The following is a 23,772-nucleotide window of genomic DNA, read 5'->3' as shown; positions in this document are numbered from 1 at the left end:
CAAAAACAAAGGTGATTATAGGGTCAGATAATCTCCAGACTTTCCAGCATTCTGATGAAAAGATAACCAGTAATCTCTTTTGCTTATTCCAAAATCATAACTTTTTCCTTTCGATGGTAAATGCACACGTGTGTTTGTCTAAAATTAAGTGAATTGCTTCACCTAGTACTAAAGCAAGGGTTAAAATCATGCTCATATTCTTTGGGATTCTCAGAGAATGAAACTCATTCTAGTAATGAAAATACACTGAATTAGAAGCAGCTCTGTTTTCCACATCTGCAAAGTAGGCACAGTTCTTGGACATGGGATATGATATTTATAGGTGGAAAATATTTGTGAGGACAGAGAATTAGTCTTCATATTTTAATGTAGTTAAATTCTGGTGTTATAACAATTAAAACCTGGAGTACTAATTTTGAAAAGGGCTTGAAGAGTTGTACTTGGGATCAGTAGTTCTTAAGTTTTAACAGTGCAAAAGATTGACCTGGAGTGCTTATTTAAAATGTAGATCACTGGCCCCAATTCTAGTGATTCTCAAACTTCAATGCACATAAACATCTCCTGGAGGCTTCCATAATGCAGATTCCCAGGGGCCTCAGAAATTTGGACAGGTCTGGGATGGGGCCCGGGAATCTCCATTTTTAATAATAAATTCTTGCCCCAGATAATCCTGCAGTAAGTAAACTGAAGACTTCTCTTTGGAATCATTGTTTTAGAATCATTTACCATCATTGTTTTGGAATCATTGTTCTTAGTGAAGTCTTCTTCAGCTCTCCCATCCCTCAGCGATCATTCTTCTGAATTCCCACAACCCTAGACTTTAATTTCCTGAATGTGACATAATATAGTCCTTAGAGATAATAAAGCAAATGAAAACAATATTTATCCCTCTTAGGATGCGTGCCAACTTCTTCAACCTAGTCCAGTTTAGGACACAGTTTTTTACTTGGATTTCATTGAGAGCCAGAGTTCTTTATTTTTCTTCCTATTAGCTGAGAGCAACAAGAAGCTAAAGCCCTATCACATGTCTATGTCAAGTACTCCCTGAGTTTCTGGGTTTCTGGCTTCAATACCATAGATCCACCTTAAATGTGAGTTTCGCCCCTCACAGCAGGTTTTGCTCAATTATTCATTTACTCATTGATTTATTCATTTTTTTAAAACAATGTCTCCTGTCCTTAAAAAACCTTGGCACCAGTGTCATATTGACACAGTATGAGTTCTAGGAATTGTAAATTAGTCACATTAATACTAACCATGTTGCCCAGTAACACTAAAACAACCTACTTGGGCATTCACATCATCTGGTAATATGAGAAATGTCTAAAAATAACTCTTTTTTAAAAATAAAATATGACTCGTAACAACAGGAGCATGATTTCAAGCACACAGATTTTCTTTCTTTCAGAACCAAAGATCTCCTTAGTTATTGACTGTACCTGATTTCTCTGTATTTTAAAAAGAATACCAATATTATCAATAATTGAAAATGTCATTAAGTATAAAGAAGTTTCTGTTTGCATTGGAATTGTATTTCTACCCTAAAATGAAATTATCACAGTACAAGTTTATTTCATAATACCATTATTAGAAATGCCATTTTTTCTTGGGTTAGATTAGGCTTAAATGAACAGTACTATGGCTTTTTTCTTGCAGATGATTAAGGCACTAAATGTAGTCTCACAAATAAACTAATGAATAGAGTAAGTTATACTTGTGAAATTTATAGAGTTCAGATTTTGTGGAAATGCTTGAAGTTAAACTCATATTCTTCTAACCTTCCTTTTTAGGTATTTTAAGTATGAGAGAACAAGGATTGATTCCACCAACAGCAAGAATTACCTTTCAGAATCCACCCATTACACCCAGAGCGGCTCCTCTGCGTAGTTTTGATGAAGCACGTAAGATTTTGACTACCGGTAAGACAGTCCTGCCTGTATGTTAGTTGGGGATACACAGAAATTACCAAAATCTTTTATCTTCAATAATAGGACAGGAGGAAACTTGTAATGAATCTGAGTTTCACTTTACTGAATAAAGTAACTTTAGTCTCTTTGTGAAATACCTACTCAGGGCCTGTGTTCTCTATGTGTTAGAAAGTTGGTATTTTCAAGGGATTTGCAGCTTGGTTGGGAAAATAAGACAAATATAATAAAAAACAAATAACAATACAAAGTATTATAGACTGAAAACCAAATGTATGTTAAAGTCTAGTACTATAGGTGTTCAGAGGAATGATTGCTGAGAGGTGAGATAATAGAAGACTTCAAAGAGGAGGCTGGATGAAATAGGAGAAAAGCACTGACCTGGGAATCTATTAACTAGTTGCAGAACCTCACACAAGCCATTTACTTTCTCTGGGCCTCAGCTTTACCAGTTATAAAATGAGGGGTTTTGGCTAAATTAATCCTTCTGTTCAACAAATATTTGTTGAATGCTTGCTTTATCCAAGGTAGCTGGGGATCTGACAGAGAATAAGTCAGACAACATTTCTACTCTCATGGTGCTTATAGTCTAGCAGATAAGTAAATGAGAATTTAAGTTAGGGATAAGTGCTAGAAATAAAATAAAACAACATGGACTAGAGAGTGATAAAAGGAAGTGACTGCTTTGCTTGGGAGGGAAGGGTCAGGGAATGTGTCTTGGAAGATGTTGAGATCCAAATGATGAGAAGGAGCCAATCATGTAAAGATCTAGGGAACAGTATTTCAGATGTAGGACAGCACAGGCACAATGGCCTGGGGGACTAAGGAGGGAATGAGCAAGAAAGCTAGCGTGGCTAGAGGGCCAAGAGAGAGGGAAGAGATAAGGCTGGAGAGGTAGAGAAGATTGAAATGATGTAGAGTAGAGCAGGACTATGAGTTGTCCTCAATGTTCATTCTCCCCTACTTCCACAGTAAAAGAATCATGGGTGGGCATATGTCAGCTTGGCCAAAGACAACATCTCCTAGTCTTCCTTTCAGTGAGGTGTGCCATGTGCCCAGGTTCCAGACAATGAGGATGTAAGCAGAAGTGGAAAGGGAAACTTCTGGGCATGGCTTCCCCTTCTCATTTTTCATCTCTGGCTAGCTGGGATGCAGATGTGATGAGCAAGCACTTTGGAGCCAAAGATGGAACTCCAGGTTGAGTCTGGCAGAGATGCCCTGACAACCTGGGACTATCTTCCTTTCAACCCTTGTGTGAGAGAGAAATAAGCTCTTAATTTGTTTAAGCCACTCAGTATATCTTAGGATCTTCTTTTTAAATGCCTTAGACTATAGCAGAACCAGTATGGCAGCCTTTCAAACCATGATTTGGAGTGGATTTAATCCTAATTACAATGAGAACTCACTGAAAAGTTTAATCAGGAGGATGAGGTGATCTGATTTACATTTTAATAAGACCATTCTGACTGCTTTACAGATAATGAATCATAGGGGAGCATGAGTAGAACCAAGAAGACTAGTTAAAAGGCTATATTGGTAAATCAGGTGAGAAATGACGGTGGATTGGAGGAGGATGGTATCAATGGATATGAGAAGTGAACAAATTCAGGTTATGTTTTGGCGGTGGAGCCATGAGGACTGGCTGATGGATAGGAGTGAGGGAAAGAGAGGCATCAGGGATAAATACGTATGAATGTATGTATGAACATACCCCAATTTTGTATCCATTCTACTGTTGATGGGAATTTCAGTGGTTTATACCATAGAGCTATTATGAGTAACACCATTATGAACATCCTTGTACATGTCTTTTAATGTAAATATGTATGTGTCTCTGTTGGATACATATCAAAAAGAAGAATTGCTGAGTCACAGGGTAAATATATACTCAGTTTTAGTAGATAATGCCAAACAGTTTTCTAAGGTGTTTATACTGAATTATTTTCCTACTAGCAATATATGAGCATTCCAGATCATATATATCTTTGTCAACACTTGATATTTCCTTTTGTTTGTTTGTTTTGCCATCCTGAAGACTCTGTTGTGGTAGCTCTTTGTGGGTTTAATTTCTATTTCCCTGATCACCCATAAAGTTGAGCAGTTGTTTTGATATGTGTATTGGTCATTTGAATATCTTCTTTTGTAAAGTGATTTAGAAACTTTAACATTTCTTTTTTTTTTTTTAATGGGTTGTCTTTCTTTTTCTTAGTTATTTATAGGAATTATGTATGTATTCTGGGTACTAATTTTTTATGAGTTATATGTATTACAAATAATTTTTTTATTCTATGGCTTGGTATTTCACTCTCCTACTGGTGTCTTTGTTTTTACCTAAACTTTTGATTTTGAGATAATTGTAGATTCACATGCAGTTGTAAGAAATAATACAACGAGCTCCTTTGTACTCTTAACTCAATTTTTCCCAGTAATAATATATTGCCAAACTATAGTACAATATGACGACTGAAATATTGATTCGGCCAAGATACTGAACATTTTCACCACAAGGATTCCTCATGTTGTCTTTTTATAGCCACAGCCGCTCCCCTCTCACCCCACACCACTTTAAACCCTGGCAACCACTAATCTGTTCTCCATTTCTATAATTTTATCATTTCAAATATGTTAGATAAATGGACTCACACGATGTGTAACGTTTTGGGATTTTTTTTTTTCACTCAGCATAGTTCTCTGGAGATTTTATCCAGGTTGTTGCTTATATCAGTAGTTTATACCTTTTTACTGCTGACTAGTAATCCACAGTATGAGTGTACCACAGTTGTTAAACCATTCACCAGCTGAAGGATGTATGGGTTGTTTCCGGTTTTTGGCTACTATGAATAAAGTTGCTATAAACATTTGTGTACAGGTTTTTGTATGAACATATGTTTTCATTTCTTTAAGATAAATGCCCAGAGCATAATTGCTGGATCTCATGGTAGTTGCATGCTTATTTCCTCTACATACACTTAGAGCCACATCAGACAGTGTTATAATTTTTGTTTCAAACATTATATATAATTTAGAAAACTCAAGAGGAAAAAGGAAGCCTATTGTTTTTACCCATATTTTTGTTTTACCACGTTCTTTCTTCTTTTCTGATGTGCCAAGATTCCTTCTTTTATCATTTCCCTTCAATTGAGAGAATTTTCTTTAGCCATTGCTTAGGGTCATTATACTAGTGACCCTAAATTATCTTAATTTTTCTTCATCTTAGAATGTCTTGATTTCTCCTTTATTCCTAAAGGATATCTTCACTAGATATAAGATTCTGGGTTGACAGTGCTTTTCTTTCGGCACTTAAAAAAACTGTGCCACTTTCTTTTCTTCTCCATGGTTTCTGATGAGAAATCCACTGTCTTTTGAATTTTTTCCTCATGTAGGTAAGGTGTTGTTTTTCTCTTCCTGCTTTCAAGATTTTTCTCTGTCTTTAGTTTTTTAGAAGTCTGACTGTGTCTTAGTGTGGATTTCTTTGGTTTGATCCTGTTTGGGTTTGGCTCATCTTGAAGCTGTAGGTTTATATATTTTGCCAAATTTTGGAAGTTTTCAGCCAGTATTTCTTTGAGTACTTTTTTCAGCTTTGCCCTCTATTGTTTTCTCCTTCTGGGCTACAATGATACAAATGTTAGATCTCTTGCTACAATCCCACAGGTCCTTGAGGCTCTGTTAATCTCTTTCCCCTAGTCTATTTTCTCTCCATTGATCAGACTGGGTAATTTCTATTTTTCTGTCTTCTAGTTCAGGGGTCCCCAGCCCCCAGGCTGCAGACCGGTACGAGTCCATTTCCGGTCCGTGGCTGGTTAGGAACCAGGCTGCACAGCAGGAGAGTGGCGGGTGAGCGAGCAAGCGAAGCTCTGTCTGCCGCTCCCCATCCCTCCCCATCACTCGCATTACCCCCTGAAGCATCCCCCAACCCCGTCTGTGGAAAAAGTGTCTTCCACCAAACCGGTCCCTGGTGCCCAAAAGGTTGGGGACTGCTGTTCTAGCTCACTGATTCCCCTGCCCCCTACATTCTGTTGTTGAGCCATCCACTGAATTTGTATTTAGATGACCATAGTTTTCTGTTCCAAAATTTCAATTTGTTAAAAAATATACACTTAAAAATGGTTCAGATGGTAAATGTATTGTGGGGTTTTTTTTGTTGTTTCTTTGTTTGTTTTTTGCCACACCACGCAGCCTGTGGGACCTTAGTCTCCCAACCCGGGATTGAACTCGGACCACAGCAATGAAACTGCTGAGTCCTAACCACTGCACCACCAGAGAATTCCCTGTTACATGTATTTTTTAAAATATTTTATTTATTTATTTGGTTGCGCTGGGTCTTAGTTGCAGCAGGCGTGCTCCTTAGTTGCAGCTTGCCGGCTCCTTAGTTGTGGCACATGGGCTCAGTTGAGGCAGGCGGGCTCCTTAGTTGTGGCATGCAAACTCTTAGTTGCGGCATGCACGTGGGATCTGGTTCCCTGACTAGGGGTGGAACCCAGGCCCCCTGCATTGGGAGCATGAGTTTAACCACTGCGCCACTAGGGAAGTCCCTGTTATGTGTATTTTAACACAATTAAAAAATTCAACTTGGTTCCTCTTTATATATTCTATTTCTTTGTGGAATCTTTCTATTTCTTTGCTGAGTTTTTATATTTTTTCATTTGTTTCAAGTGTTTCTGTAATTGCTTGTGGAACATTTTTATGATGGCTGCTTTAAAACTTTTGTCAGGTAAATTCTAAGATCTCTGTCATCTCAGTGCTGGTATCTATTCCTTGTTTTTTAATTCAGTTTAACATCTTCCTGGTTCTTGGTATGGTGAGTGATTTTCAATAGAAACTTTGACATTGTGGGTATTATAAGACTCTGGTTCTTATTTAATCTGTTTTATCTGGTTCCTCTGACACCCCTATTAATTCCCTATGCATCTGAGGAATAAGCCAAATTAGCTATGATATATCATCCTGTTTATGTATTGCTAGATTTCATTTGCTAATATTTTGTTTACCATTGTTGTTCATGCATGAGGCTGTCCTAAATTTTCCCCTTCCTATGTTTTCCTTAGGTTTTAGTATCCAGGTTAGTTTTGCCTTGAGTGAGTGAGTACCATCTCTTTTTATATTCTCTGGAAGCATTTGGATAAAATTGGTAATATTTCTTTCTTAAAGAAATAAGTTTGGAAGAACTTACCAGTGAAGCCATTTGAATTTGTAGTTTTCTTTGGGAGTAGGTTTATAATTGTAGGTTTAATTTCTTTAACAGGTATACGACTATTTTGATTATCTCTTTTGTCTGCTTCAGTTCAGTAAATTAACTTTGTCTAAGAAATTTGTCCATTTTGTTTAAACCTTCAAATTTATTGGAATAACGTTGTTTATAATATCCTCTAATTATTTTTGTAACACCTGTAAAACCTGTGGTGATGTACATTTTCATTCCTGATGTTGGTTATTTACGCCTTTCTGTTTTTTCCTTAATCGGTCTCTCTAGGAGTTTATCCATTTTATTATTATTTTCAAACAACCAAATTTTGATGTTACTGATTCTTTCTACTAGATATTTGTTTTCTATTTTATTGGTATCTGCTATTACCTTTATTATTTCTTCCTTCTGTTTACTTTTTTGAGGTTTAATTTTCATATTTTCTTAACTTATTGTTACACACCCTTAGCTCATTAATTTCAACTGTTATTTGTTTCTGATATATAAACAGAAGGTTATAAATTTCACACAAAGCACTACTTTAGCCAAATTCCCTAAGTTTGTTATGTCATATTTCCATTACCATTTAATTCAAAACATTTTCTAATTTCCATTGCGATTTCTTCTTCAACCCATGGAATATTTAGAAGTATATAAATTTGAGCACTTTCTATGTATCCTTTTTGTTATTGATTTCCAGCCTAACTCCATTGTTTAGAGGACATACTATGTATGCTTTCAATTATTTGAAATCTGACTTGCTTCTTGGTCTTTGCATATGATCAACTTGGATGAGCATATATTCTGCATTTATTAAGTGCAGTGTTATGAATATATTCAGTTAAGTCAACTTAATCATGTTATTCAAATTTATGTCTCTATTAATTTTTTTTGCCCATTTATTCCATCTACTGCTAAGAGAGGTATGTTAAAGTCTCAAACTATGATTGTAAATTTGTCTATTTCCTTTTTTTTTTTTTAGTTTTTTCTTAATATCACACATATTTTAAATTTACTCTTTACAGAAGGAAATGTATTTTTCACCAAAAGTAAGAAGTGCACTAAAAAGTAAGAATCAGTTTTAAGCAAGGGTGAACAAACTCTTTATGTAAAGGGTCAGATAGAAAATATTATAAGCACTGCATGCCACATATAATCTCTGTACATATTCTTTTTATTTTGTTTTGTTTTATTTTTGCAACCCTTAAAAATTGTAAAAAACCTTCTTAGCTTGAGGACCATAGAAAAACAGGCTACAGGCCAGATTTGGACTATGGAATACTTGACTTTAAGTATTAAAGTTTAATGTATTCCAGTAATTATATTGAGAGCTAAATAAAATTTAAATCAATAGGTATATTTGTACACTGACTATATGCCCAGTTTCCAACATTTTATCCTTTGTACTTTCAATATTATGAAATACTTCTGGGTTTCTTTAATGTGATTTTTTTTTTCTGGCATCACGTCCTCTGGAACATGTTCACCCTTTCATCACAACCACTTTTCTCATTTTTGTCAATAAGTTAACCTTAAAGTTCCTCTGGCTGCATTACCAGAGTCTTGCGAATGGTGGCAATATCAACATTCCAATAGTCAGCTATTTCTTCTAGAATTCTACTTATAATCAATTTTTATTTCACTTTCAGCACTATCAGTTTTCAGGGTATTTTGCTGAACTTTCAGCTTTGTTAACTGATTCTACCTTTCAATTATCAATTTTTGTAAAAAATCATGTGGATTTATCATTGAGAGAAAAGAAGGCAATACCACTACATTCTTTGCAGTCTGTGTGTGAACCCAAAAGCAGATACACAGTGGCCAATCACTGATCATGATATGCACCTTTCACTTACATAATGATTTGTGGAACAAAGATCTAGCAGCAAAGTTTGTGCTTTATGCCATTACTGACAGTTACTATACCATAGTAACTGAAATTTGAACCCTGCTGTTGGGGGATTGGTATTATTTAACAAAACTGTGGTACCAAATTTGTGCCTATTGGAATGGTACAAAGTGAAGACTCTTTGTATATTAAATGTGAATGGTCTAAACACACCAGTTAAAAGACACAGATTGTCAGATTGGATAAATAAAAAAGACTCAACTATATGTGGTCTACAAGAAACTAACTTTAAATACAGAGACATAGAGAAGTTAAAATAGAAGGAGGGGAGAAGTGATAAATCTTACTTACAGAAGAATTCCAAATAATATAAGTAGTTATTCCTCCCTCCAGGAGGTGGAGCTTAATTCTCCCTCCTTTGAATGTGGGCTGGACTTAATGACTCATATCCAAATAATAGGGTATGGAAAGGGGAAAAATTAAAAATTTATAGAGGAGAAGCCTGGCAAGCCCTAACTTAACCAAGGATAATACATCATGACCATGTAGGGTTCATCCCAGGAATGCAGGACTTTCTCAACACTTAAAAGTCAATGTAAGTAAGTCAGAAAGAGAAAAACAAATACTGTATGCTAACACATATATATGGAATCTAGAAAAAAAAAGATGGCTCTGAAGAACCTAGGGGCAGGACAGGAATAAAGACATTGAGAATGGACTTGAGGACACAGGGAGGGGGAAGGGTAAGGTGGGATGAAGTGAGAGAGTGACATGGACATATATACACTAACAAATGTAAAATAGATAGTTAGTGGGAAGCAGCTTCATATCACAGGGAGATCAGCTTGGTGCTTTGTGACCACCTAGATGAGTGAAATAGGGAGGGTGGTAGGGAGACAAAAGAGGGAGGGGATATGAGGTTATATGTATACATAGAGCTGATTCACTTTATTATACAGCAGAAACTAATATAGCATTGAAAAGCAATTAGATTCCAATAAAGATGTTAAAATAAAAGAAAAAAAAGAAATAAAAGAGATGGTATAATTTTTAAAAAGTCAATGTAAGTCATCATATCAATAGACTGAAGAAGAAAAATCATATGACCACCACAATAAATAAAAATAAAATAAAATTCAACATCCATTTGAATTGAAAGCCCTAAGCAAACTAGGAATGTAAGGAACTTCCTCAGACTGATATAGGATATCTACAGTTAAAATCTTACTTAATGGTGAAAAACCAACTGCTTTCTCCCTAAGATCAGGGATAATACAAGAATATCCACTCTCACCACATCTATTCAACATGTACTGAATGTCCTAGCCAATGCAATCAGGTAAGAAAAACAAAGACATGCAGATGGAAAGAGAAGAAATAAAATAATCTCTTTGTAAACAGAATGATTACTACATGGAAAATCTGAAAGAATCTAACACACACACACACACACACACACACAAACACAAAGCCACTAAAATGAATAAGGGAGGTTAGCATGGTTTCAGGATACAAGGTTAATATGCAAAATTAATTGAATTTCTATATACTAGAAAGGAACAATTGGAAATTGAATTTTAAAAACAATGCCATTAAAATAACACCAAAAAATGAAATACTTAGGTATGAAACTAAAAAATATGTACAAGATCCATATGCTGAAAACTCCAAAATGCTAATGAAAAAAATTCAAAGAAGACCTAAATAAATGGAAACGTAAGCCATGTTTACTGGTTAGAAGACTTGATATTGTTATGATGTTAATTCTCCCAAAATTGTCTATAAATTCAATGAAATCCAAATCAAGATCAGTAGACTTTTCTTGGTAGAAATTAACAAGTCAATTCTAAAATTTGTATGAAAAGGTAAAGATGGTACAATAACCAAAACAATTCTGAAAAAGAAAAACATCAGAGAATTCATGTTATCTGAGTTAGTATACAGCTAGAGTTATCAGGACAATGTGGTATCAGAAAAGGATAAAGACAGAGGTCAGTGGAACAGAATAGAGAGTTCACACATATACACTGATTTCTGACAAAAGTGCAAAGGCAATTCAATAGAGAAAGGACAGTCTTTTCAATAAATGGTGCTTGAATAATTGAAGATAGCTATATACAGAACCTTGACCCACACCTTGCACAACATACAAAGATTTATTCAAAATGTATCATAGAAGTCAGTGTAAAGCCTAAAACTATAAAACTTTTAGAAGAAAACAATGGAGGAAAATCTTTGTTTTCTTGGGTTAAGCAAAGATTTCTTAGATGCCACACCAAAAGCATAATCCACAAGAGTAAAAAAACTAATATCTTGGCCTTAATCAAAACTTAAAACTTCTATTCTTTGAAAGACAGTGTTAAGATGGTAAAAAGAAAAGCTACAAATTGGGAGTAAAAATTTCAAAACACAGCCTTGATAAAGAATTTTTTTGTCCAAAATATATAAAGAACACTCATAATTCAATAATAAGAAAACAAGCAACCCGACAGAGCTTCAAGATGGCGGAGGAGTAAGATGTGGAGATCACCTTCTTCCCCACAAATACATCAAAAATACATCTACATGTGGAACAACTCCTACAGAACACCTACTGAATGCTACAGAAAACCTCAGACTTCCCAAAAGCCAAATACCAGACAACAGAAGGAAGAAGAACTACAATCCTGCAGCCTGTGGAACAAAAACCACATTCACAGAAAGACAGACAAGATGAAAAGACAGAGGGCTATGTACCAGATGAAGGAACAAGATAAACCCCAGAAAAACAACTAAATGAAGTGGAGATAGGCAGCCTTCCAGAAAAAGAATTCAGAATAATGATATGATTATCATTGTCAGAATAATGATATGATTATCAGAATAATGATATATTTCAGAATAATGATACTGAAGATGATCCAGGACCTCGGAAAAAGAATGGAGGTAAAGATCAAGAAGATGCAAGAAATGTTTAACAAAGACCTAGAAGAAGTAAAGAACAAACACCTAGAAGAATTAAACAACAAACAAACAGAGGTGAACAATACAATAACTAAAATGAAAAATACACTAGAAGGAATCAATAGCAGAATAACTGAGGCAGAAGAACGGATAAGTGAGTTGGAAGACAGAATGGTGGAATTCACTGCCGCAGAACAGAATAAAGAAAAAAGAATGAAAAGAAATGAAGACAGCCTAAGAGCCCTCTAGGAAAACATTAAACACAACAACATTCGCATCATAGGGGTCCCAGAAGGAGAAGAGAGAGAGAAAGGACCTGAGAAAATATTTGAAGAGATTATAGTTGAAAAATTCCCTAACATGGGTAAGGAAATAGTCACCCAAGTCCAGGAAGTGCAGACAGGCCCATACAGGATAAACCCAAGGAGAAGTATGCCGAGACACATAGTAATCAAACTGACAAAAATTAAAAACAAAGAAAAATTATTGAAAGCAACAAGGGAAAAACGACAAATAACATACAAGGGAACTCCCATAAGGTTAACATTGATTTCTCAGCAGAAACTCTACAAGCCAGAAGGGAGTGGCATGACATATTCAAAGTGATGAAAGGGAAGAACCTACAATCAAGATTACTCTACCCAGCAAGGATCTCATTCAGATTCGACGGAGAAATCAAAAGCTTTACAGACAAGCAAAGGCTAAGATTATTCAGCACCACCAAACCGGCTCTACAACAAATGCTAAAGGAACTTCTCTAAGTGGGAAACACAAGAAAAGAAAAGGACCTACAAAAACAAACCCATAACAATTAAGAAAATGGTAATAGGAACATACATATCGATAATTATCTTAAATGTGAATGGATTAAATGATCCAACCAAAAGACACAGGCTTGCTGAATGGATACAAAAACAAGACCCATATATATGCTGTCTACAAGAGACCCACTTCAGACCTAAGGACACATACAGACTGAAAGTGAGAGGATGGAAAAAGATATTCCATGTAAATGGAAATCAGAAGAAAGCTGGAGTAGCAATACTCATATCAGATAAGATAGACTTTAAAATAAAGAATGTTACAAGAGACAAGGAAGGACACTACATAATGATCAAGGGATCAATCCAAGAAGAAGATATAACAATTATAAATATATATGCACCTAACATAGGAGCACCTCAATACATAAGGCAACTGCTAACAGCTATAAAAGAGGAAATTGACAGTAACACAATAATAGTGGGGGACTTTAACACCTCACTTACACCAATGGACAGATCATCCAAACAGAAAATTAATAAGGAAACACAAGCTTTAAATGACACAATAGACCAGATAGATTTAATTGATATTTATAGGACATTCCACCCAAAGACAGCAGATTACACTTTCTTCTCAAGTGTACACGGAACATTCTCCAGGATAGATCACATCTTGGGTCACAAATCAAACCTCAGTAAATTTAAGAAAACTGAAATCGTATCAAGCATCTTTTCTGACCACAAAACTATGAGATTAGACATCAATTACAGGGAAAAAAACATTAAAAATACAAACACATGGTGGCTAAACAATACACTACTAAATAACCAAGAGATCACTGGAGAACTCAAACAGGAAATTAAAAAATGCCTAGAGACAAATGACAACGAAAACACGATGATCCAAAACCTATGGAATGCAGCAAAAGTAGCTCTAAGAGGGAAGTTTATAGCCATACAAGCCTACCTCAAGAAACAAGAAAAATCTCAAATAAACAATCTAACTTTACACCTAAAGGAACTAGAGAAAGAAGAACAAACAAAACCCAAAATTAGCAGAAGGAAAGAAATCATAAAGATCAGAGCAGAAATAATTGAAATAGAATCAAAGAAAACAATAGCAAAGATCAATAAAACTAAAAGCTGGTTCTTTGAGAAGATAAACAAAATTGATAAACCTTTAGCCAAACTCATCAAGAAAAAGAGGGAGAGGACTCAAATCAATAAAATTAGAAATGGAAAAGGAAAAGTTACAACAGACAGTGCAGAAATACAAAGCATCCTAAGAGACTACTACAAGCAACTCTATGCCAATAAAATGGACAACCTGGAGAAATGGACAAATTCTTAGAAAGGTATAACCTTCCAAGATGAACCAGGAAGAAATAGAAAATATGAACAAACCAATCACAAGTAATGAAATTCAAACTGTGATTAAAAATCTTCCAACAAACAAAAGTCCAGGACCAGACGGCTTCACAGGTGAATTCTATCAAACATTTAGAGAAAAGCTAACACCCATCCTTCTCAAACTCTTCCAAAAAATTGCAGAGGAAGGAACACTCCCAGACTCATTCTATGAGGCCACCATCACCCTGATACCAAAATCAGACAAAGATACTACAAAAAAAGAAAATTACAGACGAATATCATTGATGAATATAGATCCAAAAATCCTCAGCAAAATACTAGGAAACAGAATCCAACAACACATTAAAAGGATCATACACCCTGATCAAGTGGGATTTATCCCAGGGATGCAAGGATTCTTCAATATGCGCAAATCAATCAATGTGATACACCATATTAACAAATTGAAGGAGAAAAACCATATGATCATCTCAATAGATGCAGAGAAAGCTTTTGACAAAATTCAAAACTAATTTATGATAAAAACTCTCCAGAAAGAGGGCATAGAGGGAACCTATTTCAACATAATAAACGACATATATGACAAACCCACAGCAAACATCATTCTCAATGGTGAAAAACTGAAAGCATTTCCTCTAAGATCAGGAACAAGACAAGGATGTCCACTCTCACCACTATTCAAAATAATTTTGGAAGTCCTAGCCATGGCAATCAGAGAAGAAAAAGAAATAAAAGGAATACAAATTGGAAAAGAAGAAGTAAAACTGTCACTGTTTGCAGATGACATGATACTATACATAGAGAATCCTAAAAATGCCACCAGAAAACTACCAGAGCTAATCAATGAATTTGGTAAAGTTGCAGGATACAAAATTAATGCACAGACATCTCTTGCATTCCTATACACTAATGATGAAAAATCTGAAAGAGAAATTAAGGAAACACTCCCATTTACCATTGCAACAAAAAGAATAAAATACCTAGGAATAAACCTACCTAAGGAGGGCTTCCCTGGTGGCGCAGTAGTTGAGAGTCCGTCTGCCGATGCAGGGGACACAGGTTCGTGCCCTGGTCTGGGAAGATCCCACATGCCGCAGAGCGGCTGCGTCCGTGAGCCATGGCCGCTGAACCTGCGTGTCCGGAGCCTGTGCGTCTGGAGCCTGTGCCCTGCAACAGGAGAGGCCACAACAGTGAGAGGCCCACATACCACACACACACAAAAAAAAAACTACCTAAGGAGACAAAAGACCTGTATGCAGAAAACTATAAGACAATGATGAAAGAAATTAAAGATGATACCAACAGATGGAGAGATATAGCATGTTCTCGGATTGGAAGAATCAATATTGTGAAAATGACTATACTACCCAAAGCAATCTACAGATTCAATTCAATCCCTATTAAATTACCAATGGAATTTTTTACGGAACTAGAACAAAATATCTTAAAATTTGTATGGAGACACAAAAGACCCCAAATAGCCAAAGCAGTCTTGAGGCGAAAAAACGGAGCTGGAGGAATAAGACTTCCTGACTTCAGACTATACTACAAAGCTACAGTAATCAAGACAATATGGTACTGGCACAAAAACAGAAACATAGATCAATGGAACAAGATAGAAAGCCCAGATATAAACCCATGAACCTATGGTCAACTAATCTATGAGAAAGGAGGCAAGCATATACAATGGAGAAAAGACAGTCTCTTCAATAAGTGGTGCTGGGGAAACTGGACAGCTACATGTAAAAGAATGATATTAGAACACTCTGTAACACCATACACAAAAATAAACTCAAAATGGATTAAAGACCTAAATGTAAGGCCAAACACTATAAAACTCTTAGAGGAAAACATAGGAAGAACACTCTTTGAGATAAATCACAGCAAGATCTTTTTTGATCCACCTCCTAGAGTAATGGAAATAAAAACAAAAATAAACAAATGGGACCTAATGAAACTTAATAGCTTTTGTAAAGCAAAGGAAACTACAAACAAGACAAAAAGATAATCCTCAGAATGGGAGAAAATATTTGCAAACAAATCAATGGACAAATGAGTAATCTCCAAAATATATAAACAGCTCATGCAGCTCAATATTAAAAAAACAAACAACCCAATCCAAAAATGGGCAGAAGACTTAAACAGACATTTCTCCAAAGAAGACATACAGATGGCCAAGAAGCACATGAAAAGTTGCTCAACATCATTAATTATTAGAGAAATGCAAATCAAAACTATAATGAGGTATCACCTCATACCAGTTAGAATGGGTATTATCCGAAAGTCTACAAACAACAGATGCTGGAGAGGGTGTGGAGAAAAGGGAACCCTCTTGCACTGTTGGTGGGATGTAAAGTGATACAACCACTATGGAGAACAGTATGGAGGTTCCTTAAAAAACTAAAAGTAGAATTACCATATGACCCAGCAATCCCACTACTGGGCATATACTCAGAGAAAACCATAATTCAAAAAGACACATGCACCCCAATGTTCATTGCAGCACTACTTACAATAGCCAGGTCATGGAACCAACCTAAACGCCCATCGACAGACAAATGGATAAAGAAGATGTCGTACATATATACAATGGAGTGTTACTCAGCCATAAAAAGGAACGAAATTGGGTCATTTGTAGATATCTGGATGGATCTAGAGACTGTCATACAGAGTGAAGTAAGTCAGAAAGAGAAAAACAAATATTACATATTAACGCATATATCTGGAACCTAGAAAAATGGTATAGATGAACCGGTTTACAGGGCAGAAATTGAGACACAGATGTAGAGAACAAACGTATGGACACCAAGGGGGGGAAGCAGTGGCGGGTGGGGGTGGAGGTGTGATGAATTGGGAGATTGGGATTGACATGTATACACTGATGTGTATAAAATGGATGACTAATAAGAACCTGCTGTATAAAAATAAAATAAAATAAAATTCAAAAATAATATTTGAGTTCAATAAAAAAAGAAAGAGAACAACAAATATTGTTTATTAATGCATATATGTGGAACCTAGAAAAATGGTACAGATGAACCGGTTTGCAGGGCAGAAATTGAGACACAGATGTAGAGAACAAATGTATGGACACCAAGGGGGAAAGTGGTAGGATGAATTGGGAGATTGGGATTGACATATATACACTAATATGTATAAAATGGATAACTAATAAGAACCTGCTGTATAAAAAAATAAATTAAATAAAAGCCAAATACCTTCTCTATCCACTGGAAAAAAATAGATTGTAAAAGCTGTTAAGAAAACATAAAATACCTATGATAAACCATGATGGAAAAGAACATGAAAAAGTATATATACATATGTATAACTGAGTCACTTTGCTGTACAGCCAAAATTAAACACAATACTGCAAATCAACTATACTTCAATAAAATTTTTTTAAAAAGAGAAAAGAAAAAAACAAACAAGCAACCCAATAACATAATGGACAAAAGATCTGAACAGACATTTTACCAAAGAACATAAATGAATGGTAAATAGATATATGAAAGTATGCTTAACATCATTAATCACTAGGGAAATAGAAATTAAAGCAAGTCTTAATAAACTTAAGACAACTGAAATCACACCAAGGTTCTTTTCCAAACACAATGGTATGAAAGTAGAAATCAATTACAAAAGAAAAACTGGAAAATTCATAAATATGTGCAGATTAAACAACAGGCTCCAGAACAACCAGTGGGTGAAAGAAGAAATCAAAGGGAAATTTAGAAAGATCGTGAGACAAATGGAAATACACCATACCAAAGCTTATGGGATGCAAAAAAAGGAGTTCTAAGACAGAAGCTTATAGCAATAAATGTCAACATTAAGAGAAAAGAAAAATCTGAAATAAACAACCGAATTTTACACTAAGAACAAACTAAGCCAAAAGATACAGGAAGGAGATAACAAAGACCAGAGTGGAAAGAAATGAAATAGAGACTAGAAAGACAAGGGAGACTATCAATGAAAAATAAGAGTTGTTTTTGGAAAGATAAACAAATATACAAACCTCTAGCTAGACTAAAATAAGAGAGAAGACTCAAATAAATAAAAGCAGAAATGAAAGAGGAGACATTACAACACAGAAATACTAAGGATCATAAGAAACAACTATGAATAATTATATGCCAAAAAATTAGACAGAAGAAATGGAAGAAATGGATAAATTCCTGGAAACATAAATCTACCAAGTCTGAATCATGAAAAAAACCGAAAATCTGAACAGACCAATTATTAGCAAGGAGATTGAACCAGTAATCAAAAACCTCTCAACAAAGAAAAGTCCAGGACCAGATGAGTTTACTGGTGAATTCCACCAAGCTTTGAAAGAAAAATTAATAGCAATTCTTCTCAAATTCTTCCAAAAAAGTAAAGTAAGAGGGAACACTTCCAAACTCATTTACCCTCATACCAAAGCCAGACCAGGACACTACAAGAAAAGAAAATAACAGGCCAATATTCCCAGTGAACAGAGATGCAAAAACCCTCAAGAAAATATGAGCAAAGTGAATTCAACAGCACATTAAAAGGATCACACACCATAATCAAGGAGGATTTATCCCTGAGATGCAAGGATGGTTCAACATATGCAAATCAATAAATGTGATACACCTCATTAACAAAACAAAGGATAAAAATCATATGATCATCTCAGTAGCTGCAGAAAAAGCATTTGAAAATTCAACATCCTTTCATGATAAAAACTCTCCAAAAATTGGTATAGAAGAAACATACTTCAACATAATAAATGCCATATATGACAGACCACAGCTAACATTATACTCAAAAGTTAAAAGCTAGGGCTTCCCTGGTGGCACAGTGGTTGAGAGTCCACCTGCCGATGCAGGGGACACGGGTTTGTGCCCCAGTCCGGGAAGATCCCACATGCTGCAGAGTGTCTGGGCCCGTGAGCCATGGCCGCTGAGCCTGCATTCCAGAGCCTGTGCTCTGCAACGGGAGAGACCACAACAGTGAGAGGCCCGTGTACCACAAAAAAAAAAAAAAAAAAAAAAAAAGCTAAAAGTTTTTCCTCTAAGATCAGGAATAAGACAAGGATGCCCAGTCTTGCCACTTTTATTCAACATAGTTGTGGAAGTCCTAACCAGAGAAATTAGGCAAGAAAAAGAAATAAAAGGCATCTAAATCAGAAAGGAAGAAGTAAAACTGTCTCTGCAGATAACATAATATATATTGAAAACCCTAAAGTTACTACCAAAAAATGGTTAAAACTAATCAATGAATTCAGTAAAGTTGCAGTATACAAAAATCACTATACAAAAATCAGTTGTATTTTTATACACTAACAACTATCAGAAAGAGAAATTAAGAAAACAGTCCCATTTACAACAGCACCAAAAACAATAATGTACTTAAGATTTAACCAAGGAGGTGAAAGATCTGTGCACTGAAAACTGTAAAACATTGATGAAAGAAGTTGAAGACACAAATAACTGGAAAGCTATTCTGTGTTCATGGACTGGAAGAATTCGTATTGTTAAAATGGTCATACTGTCCAAAGCAATCTGCAGATTCAATGCAATCCCTATTAAAAACCCAATAGCATTTTTCACAGAAATAGAAAAAATAATCCTAATATTCATATAGAACCACAAGAGACACCAAATAGTGAAAATAATCTTGAGGAAGAAGAACAAAACTGGAGGCATCACATTTCCTGATTCCAAATGATATTACAAAGCTATAGTAACCAAAACAGCATGTTATTGGCATAAAAACAGACACATAGATCTATGGAACAAAACAGAAAGCCCAGAAATAAACTCATGCTTTTATGGCCAATTAATTTTTGCAAAGAATTCAAAAATATACAATGGGGAAAGGTTAATCTCTTCAATAAATAGTGTTGGGAAAACTAGACAGCCACATTAAAAAGAATAAAAGTGGACCCTTATCTCATACCATACACAAAAATTGACTCAAAATGGATTAAAGACTTGAACATTAGAAGTGAAACCATAAAACTCCTAAGGAAAAAGCATAGAGGATAAGCTCTTGGAAATGATTTTTTTTTTTGATTTGACACCAAAAGCAAAGGCAACCAATGCAAAAATAAACAAGTTAGGCTACATCAAATTAAAAAGTTTCTGCACAGCAAAGGAAATTATCAACAAAATGAAAAAGCAACCTGTGGAATGGGATAAAATATATGCAAACCACATATCCAATAAAGGGCTAATACACAAAATATACAAGAAACTCATAGAATTCAATAGCAAAAAAACAAATAACCCAAATCTTTTAATGGGCAAAGGACCTGAATAGACATTTTTCAAAAAAGACAAACAAATCCAACAGGGACATGAAAAGGTGATCAATGTCATAATCATCAGCAAAATGCAAATGAAAACAACAATGAAGTATCACCTCACACCTGTTTGAATGGCTTTTATCAGAAAGACAAGAGATAACAAACGCCAATGAGGATATGGAGAAAAGGGAATCAGTGTACACTGTTGGTAGGAATATAAACTGGTAAAGCTGCTATGGAAAACAATATGGAGGTTTCTCAATACCTTAAGAATAGAGCCACCACATGATTCAGCAATTTCGCTTCTGGGGATATATCCAAAGGAAACGAAGTCATTATCTCCAGAGATATCTATACTCCCATGTTCATTGCAGCATTATTCACAATAGCCAAGGTATAGACACAACTTAATGTCATATATTTATAGTGGGATATTATTCAGTCTTAAAAAAGAAGGAAATTCTGCCATTTGGACAACATGGATGAATCTGGAGGGTATTAATGCTAACTGAAATAAGCCTGACAGAGAAAGACAAATACCACATGGTACAGCTTATATGTGGAATCTAAAAAAAAAAAAAAAAAATCAAACTCATAGAAACACTGAGTAGAAAAATGGTTGCCAGGGTTTGAGGGGTGGGGGAAATAGGGAGAGGTAGGTAAAAGGGTACAAACTTTCAGCTACAAGATGAATAATGTCTGAGGAGCTAATGCATAACATGATGACTATAGTTGATAACACTGTATTGTATAATTGAAATTTGCTAAGAGAGTAGAAAAATGTTCTCACTAATAAAAAATATAAAAACATGAGATGATGGATGTGTTAATTAACTAGATGGGGGAATCCTTTCAAATATATATATATATATCAAATATATAATCACAATGTTCACTTTAAATATCTTACAATTTCATTTGTCAATTATACTTCAATAAAGCTGTAATTTTAAAAAAGGGAAGGAACAAATAAATAATATGAAAATGAAAAAAGGCAGAAACTACAGACAGGTAGAATTTTAAAAAAAAAAACATAATATGGTAACTTAATACCAATACATTTTTAAAAACAAAATGAAAAATTTCCTAGAAAATTCTAAATTACCAAAGTTAACTAAAGAAAAAATAGAAAACTTAAAGAAAACAATACCATTAGATAATTTGATTTGGTAGTCAAAAATATCTGTCTTGGGCTTCCCTGGTGGCGCAGTGGTTGAGAGTCCACCTGCCGATGCAGGGGACACGGGTTCCTGCCCCGGTCCGGGAAGATCTCACATGCCACAGAGCGGCTAGGCCCGTGAGCCATGGCTGCTGAGCCTGCGCATCTGGAGCCTGTGCTCCACAACGGGAGAGGCCACAACAGTGAGAGGCCCACGTACCGAAAAAAAAAAAAAAAAATCTGTCTTCCACATGGACGTGTGCACACACACACAAATATACCAAACAAAAAGGGCCTCAGGTCTTTTATAGGGACGTTTTACCAACTTTAAAGGGTCAGGTAATTCTTATATTAAACTATTCCATAGTAAAAGAGAAAAAGGAACGCTTACCAACTGATTTTATGATGCTACTTTGGTACCAAAACTGGATGAGGACACTGCAAGAAAAAATATATATAAATCAATCTCAGGAACATAAAGGTAAACATTCTAAATAAAAGTTAGCAGTATGTTTTTTACATTCATCATGATCAAGGAAGAATGTGAGGAAGATTCAACATTAGAAACATCTAACAATACAATTCGCCACATTAACAGATTAAAAAAGAAAAAACCCTGTGATCATCTCAATACATACTAAAATTTTAAAATCATACAATACAGTTCAACATTAATAACAAGAAAAAACTTCTGGACAGAGTAGAAGTAGAAGAGAATTTTCTGAACCTGATTATTGTCTTCAACCAAAACCCCACAGAAAACAATGTTCTTAGTAGGGAAACTTTAGAAATATTCTATTTCCTCATTAAAAGCAGAGACAGTTGAGGGATGACCACTACTGCCATCATTATTACTGCCATCACTATTGAACATTGTTCCTGAGGCCCTTGCACATGCAGTAAGACAGAGCACAGAATAGAGAGCATAAGGAGGGGGAGGGAGGGGTACCAGTCAGGAATGTATGTGACTGCAAATATCAGAAACCCTAACTACCTCATGGCTTAAACAATGAGGAGTTCATTTATCTCATAAGGAATCAGGAAGTAGGGACTCTAGTGCTGATGCTGCTGATACACAGGGTTAGAACGAGTCTCTGCTTTACCTTCTTTAGCATGCTTCATTTCATCCTCACGCTTGCTAACTCACAGCTCTAAGATGACTCCTGCAGATGTGGGCCTTAACATACACACTCCAGGCAGGAAGAGGGAAAAATAGTGGCACCAATCTCTTCCCAGAAGCCCCGGGATGGACTTCACTTCTCACTGATCACATGGCCACTGTTAGGTACAAGAAAGGCTGAGAAAGTGAATGTCCAGGGATAAGAGTAGGATTAGGATTAGGATTTGGGACACACTTATACTAAATACTTAGGATGATAAATTATGCTTGGTCTAATGCATTCATGAAATTCTGGTCTAATCCATTCATGGATATTAAACATATTTAATATCTGGGGCATACTTATACTACAACATTACTTGTTGCTTGTCTAAAGTTTAAATTTCACTGTGTGCCCTTTAAAAAAATTTTTTTTTGCTAAATCTGGAAACCCTAGAAGCTGGGGATGTTGTTACCCTGAAAAAATTGAGGTTCTAAAATCAGCAAGGAAGAAGGGGGGATGGCTTTTTAGGAGGCGCATGCCAATAACTACCACAGAAACATACAAATTTCTCCAGAAAGACAAGATTTTTTTCCCTGACACTGACACTGGCAAAATTTATCCAACAGATTTTTCCAGAAGGGAAACTGAGTAGCAAAACAGGCAGTGCCTTAGGATGCAGACACATTCTTCAAATGCATGTGTCCCATAAAATCCAAGGCTACATGAAGTTATACATTTAATGATAGAATTTCTGCAGGTAACTAAGAAAAACCTCAAAATAATTTTTTAGAGATACCATTAACTGGATTATCCATGTGAAATTACAAATCTTTTAGATCTTCATTCTACCAAATTTCACTGAAATTTTAATAAATTCCTTTAAAAATCATGCCCACTTCTCAGCTGCTATTTTGTTTCATCATGGGAATTTAACCATAAATCTCATTTGTCTGCAGGAACCTGAAAGTTAAATAAAAAGTGTACTGAGCTTGCAGATAATAGGAATAACAGGCTTTATGGGTGAATCTGTGGACTCACAGTAGCCTGGGTATACGGTGTGAACTGACCTTCAAAGTGGGAGAGCCAGGTTCAAGTGGACAGTGGGGTAGGACAGCACAGAAGTCAAGGCAAAAACTTGTAGGATGAAAATGGAGTCTTCACACACTACAGTTGTCCCTCACTATCCTCAGGGGATTGGT

The 23,772-nt window shown here is 35.5% G+C and overlaps 1 protein-coding gene and 1 long non-coding RNA gene across 2 annotated transcripts in view; one reads left to right on the top strand and one right to left on the bottom strand.

The window, feature by feature from the left end:
* LOC117203819 (uncharacterized) overlaps positions 1-23,772 on the bottom strand; it is a 188,837-nt gene that overhangs the window by 33,052 nt on the left and 132,013 nt on the right. Inside the window, exon 5 of the long non-coding RNA XR_007475903.1 lies at positions 21,862-21,908. This is a non-coding gene — a long non-coding RNA (uncharacterized LOC117203819). The remainder of the gene's footprint in view (positions 1-21,861; positions 21,909-23,772) is intronic.
* The window catches only part of IQCH (IQ motif containing H), a 203,453-nt gene that overhangs the window by 71,358 nt on the left and 108,323 nt on the right, over positions 1-23,772 (top strand). Inside the window, 1 exon segment of the mRNA XM_049706661.1 lies at positions 1,791-1,919. Coding sequence (XP_049562618.1) covers positions 1,791-1,919 — 129 coding nt within the window.

Source organism: Orcinus orca, chromosome 2, assembly GCF_937001465.1.
Source record: "Orcinus orca chromosome 2, mOrcOrc1.1, whole genome shotgun sequence".
NCBI classification, from domain to species: domain Eukaryota; kingdom Metazoa; phylum Chordata; class Mammalia; order Artiodactyla; family Delphinidae; genus Orcinus; species Orcinus orca.
Note: the sequence above shows the minus strand (reverse complement) of the source record. Positions and strands in the feature narration are given on the sequence as shown.